General features: G+C 36.4%; 2 protein-coding genes across 5 annotated transcripts; both read right to left on the reverse strand.

The window, feature by feature from the left end:
* Positions 1–35: 35 nt before the first annotated feature.
* LOC306876617 (kelch-like protein 9) lies at positions 36–6078 on the reverse strand. 4 transcript variants are annotated; one of them, XM_079427928.1, is made up of 8 exons: positions 5937–6078; positions 5480–5529; positions 4750–5014; positions 4496–4628; positions 3503–3699; positions 2565–3411; positions 2361–2474; positions 36–967 (listed from the first exon to the last, which is right to left on the reverse strand). In XM_079427928.1, exons 2-8 carry the CDS (start codon positions 5482–5484, stop codon positions 471–473), a joined length of 2058 nt encoding a protein of 685 aa, XP_079284054.1. In that variant the 5' UTR covers positions 5485–5529; positions 5937–6078; the 3' UTR covers positions 36–470. The 4 variants fall into 4 exon arrangements, with proteins under 4 accessions (XP_079284054.1, XP_079284051.1, XP_079284053.1 ...); XM_079427925.1 differs by having other exon boundaries at positions 4750–5020; positions 5945–6074; XM_079427927.1 differs by having other exon boundaries at positions 5945–6054.
* Positions 6079–6311: 233 nt separating this feature from the next.
* On the reverse strand, positions 6312–14255 carry LOC306876597 (2-Hydroxyacid oxidase 2-like). The gene is made up of 9 exons (XM_079427895.1): positions 14143–14255; positions 12420–12481; positions 9801–9953; positions 9524–9675; positions 9103–9386; positions 7807–8028; positions 7562–7720; positions 7356–7425; positions 6312–7245 (listed from the first exon to the last, which is right to left on the reverse strand). The coding sequence occupies exons 2-9, from the start codon at positions 12461–12463 to the stop codon at positions 7190–7192; spliced, it is 1140 nt and encodes a 379-aa protein (XP_079284021.1). The 5' UTR covers positions 12464–12481; positions 14143–14255; the 3' UTR covers positions 6312–7189.
* Between the last annotated feature and the right edge of the window lie 4930 nt (positions 14256–19185).

Below are 19185 nucleotides of genomic sequence, written 5' to 3' on the forward strand. Positions count from 1 at the left end.
TGAAAAGTAAAGAAAGAAATAAAGAAATGCAATATTAATTAATATTAGTTATTTATTTATTTTTGCTTGAATGCAATCAGTAGACATTTTATGTTAAGGTAAATGTATATAAAAGATACCAAACACAAATTAAAAAAGATTATTTTCTGCAAAGCATATAAAAGTCACTTAAGCAAGTTACACATAAAAGAGAATAATTTAGAGACGCTAAATTAAGCACTGTGGCCATCAGGCATTGAAAGAGAACAGCATTTAAACACAGTCATGCACATTTAAACAAATAATGGTGCACTAGCTGCTTTTTTTTTTTCAAGAAAATTATTTTCCCTTACCCCAGCTTAGATATTAATAAAGTGGCATGTACAGTAATCAAATCATTCAACTTTTTTTTGCAATACACATCACTGGCAATGTGAAGCTAATTTCAGTATGTCACATTTAAAGGCCAATAGCAATAATAAACCATCTGTTCAGCTTTTGGATGTTAAAAAAGGACACTCTTGTATTTCAGCCTCATCTGTTGAACTTTTTGGGCAATGAACTGTCATAGTGCAGGCCCGTATGCCTCCAAGAGGCTCCAGGACACTGAAGACCTTCTCCCACTCATCCTTCTCAGGGTCATAACACTGCACGATATCCACCATGCACCTGCTGTTCCAGGAATAACCACCCACCACATAGATGCGGTCCTTAAAGACGGCCACCCCCACATCGCTCTGACCCCAGGGCATCGGAGCCACCACTGTCCACTGGTCAGTTGCAGGGCTGTAGAATTCACAGCTTAGCACATCATCATAGTCATTTGTCCCCCGGAAGTGGTTTCCACCCATGACGTAGAGGCGGTCGCCCACGGTACACATGCAGTGAAGACCACGAAGCTCCATCATATCTGCTCGTCTGCTCCACACGTCTCTATCGGGGTTGTAACACAGCAGCTCTTTCTGGAAAGCATCTCTTGTGATACCGCCTGATGGTATAAAGAGTGAATGCAACTTTTAGAGCAAGCTTATTCTTGCGAAAACAAACATATAAGCAGAAAGAACGTGATTACGAAGCTGAAGTATAGGACCTTTAACTTAGTCTTATACTGTGAGGCCAAAACTTACACAGAACTCAACAATCAACCAATAATATATAAATCGCAAGAGAAGTCTGAAAAAAGTCCCACCACAATTTCCACCACATGATGTTTTGTGTTTAATAGCATCTGTGGTGAAAATGATCATTTGGTCACACTTTATTTTAAGGTCCAGTTCTCGCTATTAACAAACCATTAACTGTGACTTTTGCCCCAATAAACTCCTAATTTGATGCTTATTAATTGTAAGGTAGTTGTTAAGTTTAGGTATTGGGTAGGATTAGGAATGTAGAATATGGTCATGCAGAATATGTGCTTTATAAGTACTAATAAACAGCCAACATTTTAATAATAGTCATGCTAATAAGCAACTAGTTAATAGTGAGAATTGGTCCCTATACTATAGTTTTAATGATAACTTTAACTTTTTGGGGGTAAAAAGACTGACTGTTGGCAGTCTGGAAAAGTGTAATTTCATAGTTAGCATTTATATAAAAAAATAATTAAATGTATAATTTATGTGTAATATAATTTTATTTACTGCAATGAAATGTATAATATATTATTATAACATTTTCACACTTTTTGCATCATTTGAAAAAATACAAAATAATGCAAAATAAAAACAAAAATACGATCACGTCTCATATTTCTCAAGCATGATCTTTACTGACACTCTCATATCTTTGGTAAATAAGTGCACTACCTTTTGAAAAACCATGGTGGAAATGACCCCAAAGTGCCTGTATGATTTTTTTTCTTCTCATTACCCCAAATAATTTTTTTGCCCATTTGAATTTCATAATTTTCAGTTAAATTTATTGACTACTTTGTGATTCTTCAAGCACGGACATTCTCATGGTTTCACAACAAGCCTGCCGTACCCTTTTTAGGCTGTGATCTAACCTCAGATGAGTGACCCAGTTCAGCTTGAAGCAGCTCTCTTTCCTGGTTATCTGTTTCATGTTACTTTTGATTCTAGTTCTGGGAACTTCGCCATTAGGTAAGTTGCTAAGAGATAAGAGATAAGTTGCTAAGAGACCTCCAAAAATAGTTTTCTTCTTCTTTTTTTAAGAGTAATAAAAGAATTCTTGTGCAGTGCATTCATTAGACTCATGCAGAGAACTGTGGTGGATTAAGGCCACATGCTTTGTGAGCCACATTTAATTAGTATACAAATTCTCCTCTCATTATGTAGGACAGATGTTACCGCATTAATGCACAACTACATATAATATGCATGTCCTTTTCACATTGATCTCACATCAAGATGGATACTCACCTGACACATACATCAGACCTCCATGTACTGTGCCAGCGTGTCCATAGTGAGGTTCACTCATTGGTGCAACAAAAGTCCACTCATTCTTGTTCAAGTTGTAGCACTCCACCGAATCTGAACAACAGACAGTTTTCTGTTTTTCCACAGTACTTTAAGACAGGACAGAACATTTTGTACAAAGTAATTGGTAAAACATGTTCTTACCAATCTCCCCAGTGGCATTTCTCCCTCCAACAGCATACAGCTTCCCCTTAAGAGCGCTCAGATGGAAGAACGTCCTCTTCTCATTCAGAGAGGCCACCTGCAACCAGCGGTCAAAGCGAGGATCATACCTGTACGCGCTGTCCACAGCTGTCTTACCCTTGGTGTCGTAAGTGCTCTGACCTCCCACAATGTAAAGGAAGCCCCCTAGAAGAGCCACTCCGTGCTGGTAACGTGGCACCTCCATAGGTTGGAGCGACCTCCAGCTGCCTCCGTCTTCCTCATCATATAGCTTGAGCTCTTTGCTGACCACCAGCTGCTGCCTCATCACACCACCCAGAACCACCAGGTGAGTGCAATCGGATCGAATCCGGGTCCGCTCCGTCTGCAGTGCTGGCTGGAGGAAGGGAAGCATCTGATAGTTGCTGGCCTCCAGGAGTAGGTTGACACAGGCCGTGTCTGATCGCATGAACGGCTCCCCTTCTTCTATTCCTCTGCTCACTGCTCCTTCTTCAGTCTGGTCCTCCTGAGAGATCTGGAGGAGCTCAGCAGGGCACATCAGAGGGAAGCGGATGTGGCGCATCAGAGAGTAAGCCGCAGAACGCCGCTCGCTGGATTTATGGGACAGCCAGGAGCGACCGATGCGGTACAGCTCCATTTCGGAGAAACCCTTCAGAGAGTCACTGGAGAGGGCGTACGTTATGCTCTCCTCGGACAACTGCAGGAGGCGGCTGCTCTGCATCAGCCCGGAGAAGTTCTCGCACACAAACGTGTGGACGTGTTCTTGGACATCTTCCAGAAGAAGATCCCTGGCAATGCGCTCAACTTCCACACAGTTTTCTATAGTGATCTGCCATGTAGAAAATGTGGCTTATTACGTCATGCGCAGATGAATAATTCACGCAAAAGAAGAACAAACACCACATCTTAAGGGTTTATACCTCACTGCTGAGTAGTTGGTTGCAGAAGCTGAGAACGGGAAGCACCTGGAGGAAGCTCGCCGCCTCTAGCGTGTCCTGAAGGGTGCCGAGACTCAGACTCACATGAGATGTGTAGATGAACTCGATGATGTTCTTCAGGCCGACTGTGCTCACGCCATGGAGCTTAATCTCCTTCAGCTCCTGCTCTCTCATGCCACCTGCCAAACCAAAAAGGAGAGGGAAATGAGGGAAAAAAATTTGATCAGTGTGGATCAGTGAGAAGTAGACTGCAAAGAGGAAATACTTTTCGTTGGTAAGCTAATTATAAACTGAAATGCAGAACAAATATTACAAATATAAAACTTTTGGCCTATACTTTTCAAGTTGGTAACTATTTCCATCCATCCGTCTTGTTTTAAACTTTCAGGCTTGTCTTTCTCAAACGATTATCAAAGTTTGTGTACAAACAATACTACATCTAGTTTAAAATAAAACACTAAACACTGAAATCAATTGTTTTAAATGTTTTAAATGAATTTAGGCACAGTGTACAGTGAGAAAATGGATATTAGTTCAGAGATTTGCTAAATTACATTTAAGTTCAATTAAATTATTATGGTTTATAAAAAAGCATATTTTAATTAATTTTAAATAATTAAATTTTTAATTTAAAATACTTAAAAAAAAATTTAAGGCAACAATAAAAAAAAAAAAAAAAAGTATAATGATAAAAATAAGGCAACAGAATACGCACAATCAAATATCCTATATCAACCGATACCAATTAATTACAAAAAAAAGTTTGATATCAGCCAATAACCTATTGTGTGATAATCACAAAACACAAGACATGGATAAATAGCAGGATCAGGCTCACCCAAGATCTCACAGCTGATCAACAGCAAGTGTATGAACATCACAAAAAGGTAACACATTAAACCACAGGGGCTTCCTAAAAAAACATTAATAGGGTTTGACAGCAAAGCTCCTCCTCTTGGATTTAGTAAGACTCACCTGTGAACATGGCCTTGAAGTAGTCACTGGCTGAAGCCATGATGACCCTGTGGACTGGGAAAGTTTCACTGCTGTCACCAGGTACCAGAGTTACATCGCAAAGAGTCTCATCACCACGAAAACAATCCAACCCCTGGGACATGGTAAAAATTGCCATTGATATATAGTATTTGCAGTGAAATCAGCATTCAAGCTTTGTAAGTACACTGTATTTCTGTTTTAGGCTGTTTATTTCCACCTTGTCTTTTTCTTACCTTGAGTATGGCAGCGCCATGCTCTGTGCTGTTGAACACTTGTATTTGTGGCTTTGGAGGGGCAGTGGGCTTTTGAGCCACTGGAGGTTTTTGGGGGATTACAACTGGTTTTGGTGCAGGTTCTGGAGGTTTTGGAGCACTCTCAGCTGGTCTTGGAGGAGCCACCGTTGGAGGCTTGTCTGTTTGAGGAGGGGGTCGTGGCGGCTCTCTCTGCGATCTGCTTCCTATTCGGGAAAATCTGCGATGCAGTTTTCCTTCATCACCACTGTTGCTGAAATAAAGACCTATTTAAAACTTTGACAGCCAAATCACATGAAAGACCTATATTCCACCTTTCCTCTAATTTATAATAATATTCTGTAATAGTTAGTAAGCATTTAGCTGACCATTTTTGTCAAATACTATCAGTTCGCTAACTAAATGCATTATTTTATGTTAGTAAATATATGTATTTTAACAGAAAAAAGATATGTGTGTACTGTATCACACATCTTAGTTGTCAACTAAGCCTCAACACGAAAGCACGTTTCTCCTAAATAAACTAAATTAAAGCTCTGAGATTTATTTGAGCTCTTATTTGTATTTTTGCAAAGAAGCAATGAAGAAAATCTGTGAAATAAATTAAAATGGTTACAAAAGTACAAATTTCAGTTTATTATACAACATGACTGTCCAAACTGGCCTAGAAAGGCCTATGATGCAATAACTTCAGAAGACTGTCAGAACTTACCCCATGTCTTTTGTGTCTACTTCTTTGCAAATTTGCTCTCTATAGGATTTCTGATTAAAACAAAAAAGAGAACAAATGGCTAAGTGTTTCACATGATCTGCAGGAACAATATTTGGATCAAAGTAAAGTTACTTTCACCAACAACAAGGTCTGAAAGGGGAAATTAGCGCTGCCATCTGTGTGCAACGAACACAAAGATGCCGTTCAGACAGACACGGACTTTTCTATATATGTGTGTGTATAGAAAGAGGGAGTCTTTCTGTAGTTATGTTCACAAAAGTAACTGGCAGATAAACTTCAGCTGAATACTAAACTTACTGAATATTTTTCTACTGCTTACTACTAAATAACAGTACTACATTTCCCATACTCTTCAAAGCACTGACACACAAATGTAAAGTTTATGAGTGGGGTAAAATTCAGGAAAGATGGACTACATAAAATAAAAGGAGCTTACAAGCTTACCGAGACGTGGTGCTTTCTCGGGGTGTTTCAGAAGTGTCTTCTCATTTTAGCACAAAGCATCACGCTGTGATCACACTCAGTCGACACAAATGGGTATGTAGAGTCTGTTTACCACAACCTCATTGACTTCCTGTGTCACTTCTCTCTCTCTCTCTCACACACACACACACACACACACACACCCTTACATGTTGTTTCAAAATGTTCTATCTTCCTCCTTTTGACGTGTTACTTTTAATAGGCCTCAGTTCAAGCCTTTGCTCTTCCCTCAGCTGCATTTGCACTCTGATGTTGTGTTTGATACACATGAGGTGAACCCAAAGCCGGTGTGAAAAGAGGAAGCCTGACAGCAAATCTGCATTTTTTTGTGCTGCTTTAGCAGATTACTGTTTATTTACTGCAGTACCTGTAAAACAAACAATCTTTATGTTAAAGACAGAGTGAAAAAAACAATGCACACTTGAATATGAGATTTTTAGAGGGAAAAATCGAGTTACTTCTTAAAAAGTAAGAAATCAACAGAAAAATTATAGCACTAATTGTCAGATAAATACTGACTTAACACATACCATCCTTCATTACTTCCAAGAACCTCGTATTGTTCAGTATTGCCACACTGGATATTTTAATGTTCAATATCCATTCAGTACGGATGATAAATTGATAAATAACTGAACATTATTTAATTTACATAAGATACCTTTATTGTCTTTGGGCATTACTCATTTACTCAGTTCCGTTAATTGGTTTCTGCCATATAGTGGAGCATGTAAAGCAAAAAATAGGTCAATTACTAGATTATCTTCTGCATAACTGCTTTATAGTTGAAATAGAAATCATAATTATGAGAACCGAAACATTTGAATCCTGAATGAACAACTTTGCTCCTGTTTTTCTCTTTACTACAATAAAGTTGCTTTGCAGCAATTTGTATTTTAAAAAGCACTATACAAATCAATTGGACAATTTCTGATTGGAGATTCATCAGGTACTAAAATAATTCACTCTTAGGCAAAATAGTGTGGAATTTCTGCAGTGCCGTGCATAATGTGCAAAATACAAATACTGTATTACAACCGTCCATACACTGTGAACATATGCAAATATGTCATTTTTGCTAAATGTGACTTAAAGCAACAGTAACAGTAAAGCAACAGTTTCTTGAATATATTTAATATTAATAGTGAATAAAGTGGATCTCTGCTGTCAGCGGTAAAGTAGAAATTACTTAAAGTCCTCTTCTGTTCAAAGTCTGGAGAACTGAATGAGGTTCCTGTTGATCTCAGCAATATTTCGGCAACCTAGCAGAATAAGAGGAGATTTGAAATGAAGAGAATTGTTAGACATCAAAACATGACCCATTTTTTGTTGTGCGACACATGGCACATTACATTTTACATAGCAGACTGACCTGATAGCGCCATGGATAAACGTAACTCATCGTGTAAAATCTGTAAGACCTCTTTGACTCCTTCCTCCCCCTGATCAAAACATACTGTATATGAACACCATATCTGGACCAAATATCACGCGAGTATCTGACAATTTGTTAATGGAAAATTCAGTACAGGCTTAAATAGCTTTTCAAGCATTAGAAACACTGCTTTCCACTGTTACCTTGTAAGCAAGGCCCCAGATTGCTGGTCTGCCAATAAACACACATTTGGCTCCCAAGGCTATGGCCTTCAGCACATCATTGCCCGTGCGGATCCCTCCGTCCATGTAGACCTCGACCCGGCCCTGCACTGCGTCCACTATCTCAGGCAGACAATCTATCTGTGTGACATGTAAGGTCAAGGTGTAACTGACTGAATGGCGGGGAATCACGTCTAAACTACCGAGACATGGAAAGATTGCCTTACTGTTGCTGGTCCTCCATCCAGTTGCCGGCCCCCATGATTAGACACAATTATCCCTTGGACGCCATGCTCTATGGCCAGCTCTGCATCCTCTTTAGTAAGGATCCCCTTGATGATTATAGGCAGCCGTGATAGAGACTGGAGCCAGGACACATCCTTCCAGCTGATTGACGGGTCCAGTGTGTTATCAGGGACCCCATAGTCCTCCTGGGAACCTGCCTGCTCCTGTAGAGGGAGCAAAGAGGGATTCATACAAACAGACATTGCATAACAAGATACTGTATGCTTGGTAAGCCATAGTTCTCATACAAGCAGCGTAAGTTTAAATTCAGCGTGCAACATTTCCCACTACCTCTCTCTATTATTTCACGGCCTTCCGTATCTACTGCTTATTTCAAATTTTATGATGCGAACCTCTCAAAATTTGATGACCCCCTTGTGAGATATTTTCATATATAAAATCCCAGTTATAAAGTAAGAGTTACAAATTCTTATTCATTATATGAAGTCATATTATAAAGACAATATGATGTTTCTCAAATTTAATTAGCTCACAAATTACTAAAATATGAAAATATTTTGAGTTCAGTTCAGATTTATTTGTGAGGTGCTTTTCATGAGAACTATTTTTTATAAAGCAGCTTAAAGAGATGTTTTATATATAGGCCAACAACATTTTAATGTTAATTTGGTCACACTTTAGTTTGGGGACCAATTCTCACTATTAACGAACTATTAACTACAACTTTTGTCTTAATAAATTTCTAATTTGCTGCTTATTAATAGTTAGTAAGGTAGTTGTTAAGTTAAGGTATTGGGTAGGATTAGGGATGTAGAGTATGGTCATGCAGAATATGTGCTTTATAAGTACTAATAAACAGCCAATATGCTAGTAATATGCATGCTAATAAGTAATTAGTTAATAGTGAGAATTGGTCCTTAATATAAAGTGTTACTGTTCATTTTTTTAAATATTATAATAAATATGATATTAATTATGAACTTTTCTTCTTTCTCAGATTTTCTTTGCGACCTCTTTGCCCAACTTTGAAAACTCGTTTTACTGTATTCCACATTTAAAAAGTGTGGAAATCAATACTATAAAGAATAAATAAATATTACATAGAAATAAATAATTTTTGAATTAAACATATTAACATTTCTTAAGTTAATGCATTAACTTTGACAGCCTTAAAAATATTTTCCATAATCTTTTTATTTTCTCTCAAATTTCCTTGGTGGCCCAAAATCCCTTGCTTTACTGTATTATACATTTTAAAAATATAAATAATGCCCTACCTGGAACATTCTCTCAAAGTTCTTGACCTTCAGGTGAGGTGGGAGCTTAAACTGGTTGCGTATGTCATTGCGGCGTTTGCCAGTGTAGGGCACATCCACTGTGAACACCAGAGCTTTGTAGCCAAGTGCCTCCACCCTGTGCACAATCTGCTCCGAGAGCTTACGGTTCCGGTACAAGTACAGCTGGAACCAACGGTACCCGTTGGGCGCCGCAGCAGCAATCTCCTCCACTGAACATGTGGAGTATGTGCTGGCTATGTAACAGGTGTTCATTGCCTCAGTGGCTGGGAAATGAAAGAAGAATGGAGAGATACGATGCAAAAAAGTAAAACTAGTAGCTTAAAACAAGTTTGCATCTAGTGGCCAAAGTGCTGCATAACACAAGAAGTAATGAAACCCAGTCACTTCATCACACTCTCACCTCTAGCTGTGGCCACTTCTCCCTCATGCCACGCAAGGCAGTGGAAAGCTGTGGGAGCAATTCCCACAGGGAAGCTTATCTCCGTTCCCAGCACAGAGGTCCGAGTGTCATTGATCGACACATCACGTAAAATCCGCGGCCTCAAGCGGATCCTGAAAGAGATGACATTATTGTACGAGATTAGTTTAGTTAGAGACTACTCATAAGCATGGACCATAAAATTGTATAGGGTAATACAAATTTATAGTGAACTATCCCTTTAACAGCAGTATAGTACCGTTTATAGGCCAGCAAGTTGTCATCTCTTGTGGAACATTCATCAGCTCCAGCCTCATAATAGTCCCATGTAGCCTTTGACAGGTGCTGCTTGGCATATTCCTCAAAATCATTCAAACAGACCATAGTCATATCTACACAGACTCCTTCCTCACTAGAAAAACAAAACAAAAAAAACAAACAAAAAAACAACAACACACGCATCATCAATATATACGCAACTGACATTATAACAGCATTAATATCATTTTATCACTGAGTTTGCATTCTTGCACCAATATGAACATCAATTAGATTAATATTTAGATTATTTACTTTCAATGTCAATGAATATAAAATACAAATAAATCAATATAATATATCTTCTTGATATTTCGCAAGGCATTTTTACATTAGCGAATATGAAAAAAAAAATGCATTTAAAAACTGCATTTAAAAATTTGCTATAGAAAAATTTTAACATTTTCACATGATATTGCAGATAAGTGCTCAAAAGCATTAAACAAATTACCTGCACTCAAACAGAATCAGAATATGAAGGTTTACGCACCTGATTTTACAAATTTAGGTTAAATATTATAATTACATAGTATTATATGTAACAACTCTACTTTGAAATCAAAAACAAGAGACCTGTTTTACCTTTTCTGAAGTTTTAGACAAATTTAGGTCACAGAACAGTGGACTGCTTTGGTGCTTTTAGCCAACTAACTTTGGCAGACAAAACACTGATTAACATGAGGATGGAAACACAAGTGGGTTGGGATTAACTTAACTTTTGAACTCTAACTATGGGCCAGTACTTAGCTTTTACAAGACATTTTATTCCCTTACTGAGACTATATGATTACATAGTGCAAAAGAGAGTAAACTAAAATGTATTTTCATACTAATATTAGATAGAAAAATAAATTTGTCTATTAACTTTTCAATCAAATTTTCATGAATTACCACTAAAAATTAAAGCAGAACAACAGATCTGTTATCAGAAACCTATGACCAATGGACTTAATCCTGTACTGTTTTTGAAGGACTGCAGTTCTCTGAAAGAACCAAAAACAAAAACAAATACATAACATTCATTAGAATTAATTACTCACCTGTCTCACAATGCAGTTTTGCTCTGGTGTACATAAGCATAAAACAGCAAAAGAGAGCCATGACCTAGCAAGTTGGGACCTGGTACTGAGCCCTGATGTTTATTGTGTTTGCATTGACTGGAAATGTGCTGACTGGCCACACTGACCACAGAAAAATCTCAGGCGCACGTGCACAAATATGTAGCCTTACTCACAGCTCTCTACATGTGATGTAACCACCTGCTCCGTCTAGCTAATGAGATACCAACAGCATAGTCTATTTAGAATAAGAACCTGCTGTTCAAATGGAATAGTCCAAACTAATTCTGACAGATGGATAAAATGTATTTTTTTCTATTTTACAAAAATTGAGTGTTTAATTTACCCTGTCTAAAAATGCATTACTCAACCATTTTAATAATATAAAAAGTAACCGTTTCAGTCTATTTTGCCCTTTCACACTCAAAGCTTAAGTTATACATTTATAAATATACCTCCTTTTCATAGTGCACTTAATATCACACCTTTCAGTGTTTTATTACACATCACAAACATAGTAGATATTAGAGCATGAACTCCTGCCATTAAAATTACAATCATATCAAACCAATAGTTCACTTGTAAATACATAATTAAAGCAGACTGACAGATAATTAACTTAGAACAGTCAATATACTGAGTGATGAACAAACAGCAAACAACATATTCAAGCAAACATCAGATGCTGTTAGAATCTGTTACACCAACTCTCAGTGAGCCAGGACAAAAAACAGGTACTCGTATAATATTAGAATCAGATACTGACACAATATATTAAAACCTCCACATAATAAAGAGAGATTGTCATTAGAAAGAATGATGCTATTGTATGAGCAACAGTACTATCAACCAATACAGCTGCAAAAACTAATAAAGCAGGTCTCACTGACTGTTTCAATTAAACTGCATGGCGCAACAATAACTCTTTTTCTCAAACATGGCCTATTTTGCTTTTGTATTTCTTATCTAACCATCTCCCTGTAGTTGGTTTGCCCCACTTAAAGCTTTTGGTTTTTGCATCAGCATCTTGATTAGGTATTTCCGGCAGATGTATGCTCAATAATATCACTTATGTTGTTGAGTTAGCAAACTGCTAGTCCCTTACCCATAGGGTTGCCAACCATCCCATATTTTGGGCCTAATTGATTTGTCTCGTACGTGACTTCTCTTGTCCTGTTTTTTGACTGCTACGCTGATCTAACCATTGACTGATACAACAGCAGCAGCAGTGCTGATCACTTTAGAATGATCACTGATACCTGTCATTATCCAATCACAGCCCCCCTCACGCAGTATAAGTTAAGTAAATCAGAAATAGTGAACATAACTGTTCGAGGAAGGCTACGCAATCCTCTGTGGTCAGTAAGTCGTCTTTCACTATGGTAATGTTGTTAAATAGAGAAAAACATTTTATATTTAAGTAGCTAATAGCATAATTCTTAACCTTGGACCTTATTCTTGAAACACAAAATAACCAATAAAAAGGTGGCAACCCTACTTACCCACTAGAGCCCAATATGTTCATATCTTCAGTCCAGTTCTGCATATGTATGACGTTCACAGTCTAGAGAGAAATATGTAACAACATTAGATCACTTCTTTCTTTTGTCTGGTTATTTTTCTTTTATGATTCTTCATCTTTTTTCTATATGTTGTCATATGTCAGACAACACAGACCTCCAGAACAAATGAACACTAGATGGCGATGGTAAGCAAATAAAGACTTTTTTTGAAAGATTATAGAGTATATAAAGATAAAAGCTTGACATATACAACCCTAGTTATCAACAAACATTTTGGCATGGATTACAAGCTCTAACTAAATCACTAAATGTATGATCAAATCTTAAGAACTCTTATAATGATAAACAAAATAATCACATTTTACATACATTTATGCATTTAGCAGATGCTTTTATCCAAAGCGACTTACATTGCATTCAAGTTACAGTTTTTACATTTTATCAGCTCTTGCTTTCCCTGCGAATCGAACCCATGACCTTGGCGTTGCTAGCGCCATGCTCTACTATTTGAGCTACAGGAAAACATCACCTCAATTCAACTCAACTCAACTCACTTTATTTCTAAAGCACTTTCAAAAACCACAATGGGCACAAAAGTGCTGAAAAAAAAAAATACATACAACAACCCAAATACATACAATTTACAACACATTATTAAAAGCTACAGAAAATAAATGCGTTTTTTAACATCCTCTGAAATGACCCTAGAGTAGAAGATGTTTTTAAGGACAGTGGAAGCTCATTCCATAGTCTAGGAGCTTCCACGGAAAAAGCTCTATCTCCTCTACATTTCAAGCGCAATCGAGGAACTGTCAGACACAGTTGATCCTTGGAGCGACGAGATCTCAAAGGTTGATGTAGACTAATTAAATAAGAAACATACTCTGGTGCCAAACCATGGATAGATTTGAAAACATATAACAGCACTTTATACTGGATTCTGTATCGAATCAGTAACCAATGTAGTGAAATCAATACAGGAGTAATATGGTCTCTTTTTTTGGTACCAGTTAAAAGCCTAGCAGCTGAGTTCCGAACCAGCTGCAGGTGAGAGAGGGAGGCCTGACTCACACCCAGATATACAAAGCGTTGCAATAATCCAAACGAGAAGACACAAAGGCATGAACAACCTTCTCCAAATCACTGAAAGAGAGGATAGACTTCAACTTGGCTATATATCTAAGATAAAAAAACAACAACTATTTTTAACAACAGCATTTATTTGGCGATCAAATTTGAGCTCGGAGTCAAAAATAAAGCCAAAGCTTTTCACAAAGGAAAGTCACCTCACCTCACAAAAGGATTGTCCAAAAAAGTCTACATGAGATAAATAAAAAGAATTAGTGTTGCAGTAAAAGTTTCCTAAGATCAGCTGAAGTGATTGTGGCTTTCAGTCATGTGACAGCTGTTGTCACACTCCTTTTAGCTGCTGTCACTCATGTTTTAAAGCTTGTTTATGTGTGGCAGTCACAAAAAAGCTGTTTTTGAGCTCGCTCTTTTTTCTTTTTTTTTATCAAAATGTATCTCATTAGAGTATAATCGGTATCTAAGATTGGATTTAACACATACAATATTTTATATCATTGTATATCATTTTTAAAAGTTTGTTTTATATTATTTTTTAAAAGAAACCACGTTTTTTAACCCAAATTAATTACTTTTTATTAATTACCCTTCTTGTGTGTATGTTGCTATGTCTTACCTTGTCGCTAAATCTGTAGATTTGCTCCTGAGATCTGTACTATGTTGCTCTGCCATATGTGTTGGCTCAACCCCCTGCCTCTGGCTGTTCCCCAGTTACACACACACACACACAAACAAACAGTCACTAAGCCCTATATAGTCAGCACTTGCCCAGTTACATTGTTCAAGAGTGAAAAGGGGCCAGAAGAAACTCTTTGTTTCAATTGTATGATTAGGGTGAAGGTCACTGCATGGCATCAATGTGCCTGTGTTTGTTCTGATTTTCTTTCGTGCAATTTTGCAAATGCTCAAATAAATTCTATGTATGCATACTATGAATATTGTTGGCTCTATGACAAATTGCTTGTTATGTTTAACATTTTTACCTCAATTCAGATAAATAATAAATATTCTGGACAATGCATTTTTTTCAGTTATTGTGAGTACAGTTTTATTATAATGAGGATTTAATGTTGTATCACCCTATTCAGTGATTTTAGTTTATTAAAATAAATATAATAAACAATTATTTTAAAGTGTTTTAAATGATTTACATTTACATTTGCATTGCCATTTAGCAGACACTTTTATCCAAAGCAACTTACAAATGATTTAATGCTAAACAGATGTAATGTTTATCTGTTCATTGGCATCAGTAAGATTTTGAAACATTTTGAAAGAAGTTTCCTGCATGTGCGTTCAGCAAAGCTGCATTTATCTGACTAAAAATATTGTAATATTGAGACATCTTACAGTTTAAATGAAATGTTTTAATATATTTTAAAATGTAAGTTATTTCTTCTGAATATTCAGCAGCCATTACTCCAGTCTTCAGCGCCACATGATCTTTCAGAAATTATTCTAATAGGCTGATTTGGTGCTTCTCGATGCATTTTTTCATGATTCTTTGATGCCTTTAACTGAATAGAACGTTCAAAACAGCATTTATGAAATAAAAATCTTTTGTAACATTATAAATGTCTTCACTGTCGCTTTTGATCAATTTAATGCACCATTGCTGAATAGAAGTATTCATTTAATGCAACTTATTGTAACGTATTACTAAGAAAGTCTAGTGTTTTTATAGCGGAGGTCCCTGTGACTGTCAAGGTGGAAAGCTCACATGTTAGAGGAAAGTATCAGTGTCTGAACTCACCATGAACGAAACAAAACTCTATTTAACGCCATTCATGCCACGCTTGTGCTAAAGCTAAATCAGATTCTCCCTCTATTTCATTACCTCCTTATTCCACTTACTTAATTTAAAGCGAGTTACAATATTCACACACAGTATTTCTGTTTTGGGCAGTAGTGAAAGTTTTGAGGGCTATGCTGGGCTCTTTGAAGGCATCTTTTGAGCAAAAGAGAGGTGCTGACGGACCTGCTTTCACTGAGGTGTTAATTGTGTTAATCCACAGATGGCTCTGATGTTTGTCATATCTTTACATCTCTCTTTGTTCTCGATTTCTCTACCCTCCTCAAACACACAACCTCTCAGTCATCTCAGTTCAACCCCTCTCCCTTTCTTCCTCTCTCTCTCTTAAATTTGAAGGTCTGGGTGGAAAACCTTTTTCACATGCTGCTGCTGCTGCTGCTGTCTGTGCCCTTGGGCTACAACACCGTTAGCCCACAACATATGTGTTAGATTGAGCAGAGAGTTCTCCTGCCCTGGTCACAATCTTTTGTCTTAACCTCAATTCTCTCTTTCCATCTCTCTCTAGGTCTAGCGGTAGAGTTCAGTTTGAAGAGCTAATATTTTTTTTCTCTTTTCTGTCCTTTCGTTCCACATCTTTGTGAACCAAAACAGCGCCTACTGCTCGTCACAATATAGTCTCAAGATCAAAAACACCACCCTCTGTCTGTCAAACACAGTTTGAGTTCATCACACATGGATCTTCACCACACGTTATTGAATGTATGACTGTGTTTATGCATGTATGAGAAAAAGAGGTCAAATGGTCAGAGACTGTCAGAAAAAAAGCTGTAGAAAAATGGATAATATCCTGTCAAAAATAGTAGTATTTTTTCCAGTTTATGCACATTTCTTTCAGCCCTACAACACAATGTACAAATGTTTGTATTTGTTAAGGGTAAAAGACATTGAATTGACATTTCCAAAATGACACTTCACATTTTCTGTTTTTTCATTGAAATAATTCTGTTTCTTCTTAGTTTTTGTTATTAGTTATACGTTAGGAATTTATGCTACGTTACATTAATGTTTAGGGCATTATTTCAGTGTCGTTTGTGTTACTGTGATTGTGTTTTGTGTTTGTATGACACAGTGCATCTTCTATATTAATATACACTTCTGATGAACTTTGATTCATCAGCTTTCTCACCTGTGTTTTATGGTGGCACATTATAAAAAGAAAAAAATTATTTTAGTACTTCAATATGTTATTTCACAGATTTTTTGAAAGTACACAATGCAATGCAAAATTCAAAATATGGCTAAAACATCTGGTAGAAATTGTACATTGGACCATATTTTCACAGACTTTTCTTAGAATGTTTGTTTCAATCTCTGAATTAAGCATTTACTGTAGCAATAGAATCATTTTACTGTTTGAGACTGATCTGACTCGCTTCAAACTCACTTCATAATACAATCTTCATGTGCTAACTGTGGCGTCTGGGATTTCTTGTCTCTGTCACTTCATCGTCTGAGAACTCATAGGATGTGGGAATAACTTGCTAATAAAACCCCTCCTATTTCTCTTAATTTGTCAATGTCATCCTCTGTCACCCTAATGTCATTATTTTTGCATGTGAGAGGAGACAGAAACACGGGGGAAAGTGCACACTCAGCACAGTTTACATTGATGATTCACTCCAACACACTGCTTATTTAAACTTATTTGAAGATAAATGGATTACAGTCATGAAAACCAATGGAAAAATCCCATCAAAACTGATACTTTGATGGTTTAAATGTGAGGACCCTGCATGCAGTATAACATTTGAGGAATTTCATTACATCCTACAGATTTAGACTAGTTAGCTTTTGTGTATTCATGATTGTTGTTACAGTAGATAGCTATAAAATCTAAAATAGTGCCTTACATCTTGTGCAATATTTGAACCTACTATTATAGTTAGTGGTTGTTTCATTTTACAATTAGCAACCATAAATTTGTTCAAACAAGGAATTCATTGAAATGAATTGATTCATTTGAAGTATTTGACAAACAGATTATGGTTCATATGGTTAGAAAATCCACTTAAGAACTATTTAAAATTATTAATAATTAATTTTAAAAAGTGAATTTCAGACTGTAATATTGCATTCTGCTTTGTCATAAACACGTGTTTAATAATCTACAGTCCAGCAACTCTGTGCTTTCTTCTTAAAATGTTTTCTTTAAAATGTTTGGGTGTACTAATATGGAATAATTCATGTACAGATAAACTTGAGTTAATGTATGACTCATTAAATAGTCATATATGAATTGCTTTTAATTAAATGTGTCATCATGGATTAATTCCATATCAACACTACAAATATTCCATATCGTTAATATTAACTATAGTTGTATATAGTATTAACTATAATTAATTTCATTTCCACAATGGGTTGAAGCCATGCATTTCAACTCCCACCCGTCTGTTTTATTGAATCAAAAAATAAAATAAAATAGTTAGTGTTTTCATTGTTTTGACCCATGTAACTTTCTATTCTAATAAATAAGCATATTACATTAATTCTTCATTATCTCAAGATTATTTTTGCATTAATTGCATGAAATAATGCATATGAATGCACCCATATTGTAAAGTGTTATCTATGTTTGTTTAAAACTTTGTACAGCACATTTACATTTTTTTTAATTACTGTAAGACTCTGTTTAGGAAATGTTTTAATGAGGAGTATTGATGTTAACTGTGGTGAACTCTGGATAGCTCAGAACAAGGGCTTTTATCTGTATTTAACATGCTTGCATGACTCTTATTGCATTTAAATATTTTTATTTATATATTTATTTATTTGAATATTTTTCTTGCACAGGAAACTTCTGTTGTACATGATCAGTCACTTAATTTTTACTGACTTCTTTAAATTGAGTAGTTCTGGAAAATGGTATCAGAAGAATTTTGCATCTGAACTCTTAAATTCCCTGTTTAATTGCACATTTATGAAGTCATATAAACACCACCCAACATTCTAACAAACTGCATCTAAAGTCAGTTCATACGAGAACCATCCGACTGCCCCAAATCTCACCCATAACCATGGATCAATTTCATATAAATGTTTCTCCTTATTGTTATGGCCCAGTTAATTATCATCCATCCAAGAAGCAAGATGAGTTCAAGCACCTTGATTACGCAAAACTAGGTGAAATCAAGAATATTTGTTTGATCAAATGCGCTCATTTTCTCTCAAAAGAAACAGAGAATGGAAAAATTAAGTGCTCTCATTTAGATTCAGCTGCTATGCTGATTAATCTGGAAAGGATCCTTTGGGTCATTTAAACTAGTGTTGGGTTCCAGTATGGTTGGAGTAGTAAAAACGAGAATGAAGTCAGACTGACTTCTCTTGCTAGGATGCTCCTTTTCTGTCCTGTGAAGGACCTCAGTCTCAGTGTCCACATTTAATCAACTGTGTGTGTGTGCTCAGCTACAATTATGCAGTTATGCAAATTACCATATAGTTTGTCCAGCTGGAAGCCTTTGTATGCCTTTTTTCCATAGCTTGTTTCTGCCTCATGTCTGCCTTCAAATGGATTTCTTTCTTTCATATCTTTGACTAGTTACTTCATAGTATAAACCGTTGAGCAAATAAGGGATCATTTATAGTCAGTTGGTCATTATCACAAATAAAATAAAATGTTATTGAGGTGCATTATAGGACTGAATGAGTGACAGAATGACTGATCGATAATGTCCACTAGTTTCAGACAGCATTACAAATGTGTGTCCCCTAAAATAAGGATATATGGGTGATTTTGGACACAGTGGTGTGATACGACAGACATGAGAGCAGCGCCAGCTTCAGATAATTATGGAGAAGCAGACTGATGTACAGCATTGACATGGACAACAGTGAGTTATAGGGAAT

Source organism: Barbus barbus (genome assembly GCF_936440315.1).
Source record: "Barbus barbus genome assembly, chromosome: 11".
Taxonomy (NCBI): domain Eukaryota; kingdom Metazoa; phylum Chordata; class Actinopteri; order Cypriniformes; family Cyprinidae; genus Barbus; species Barbus barbus.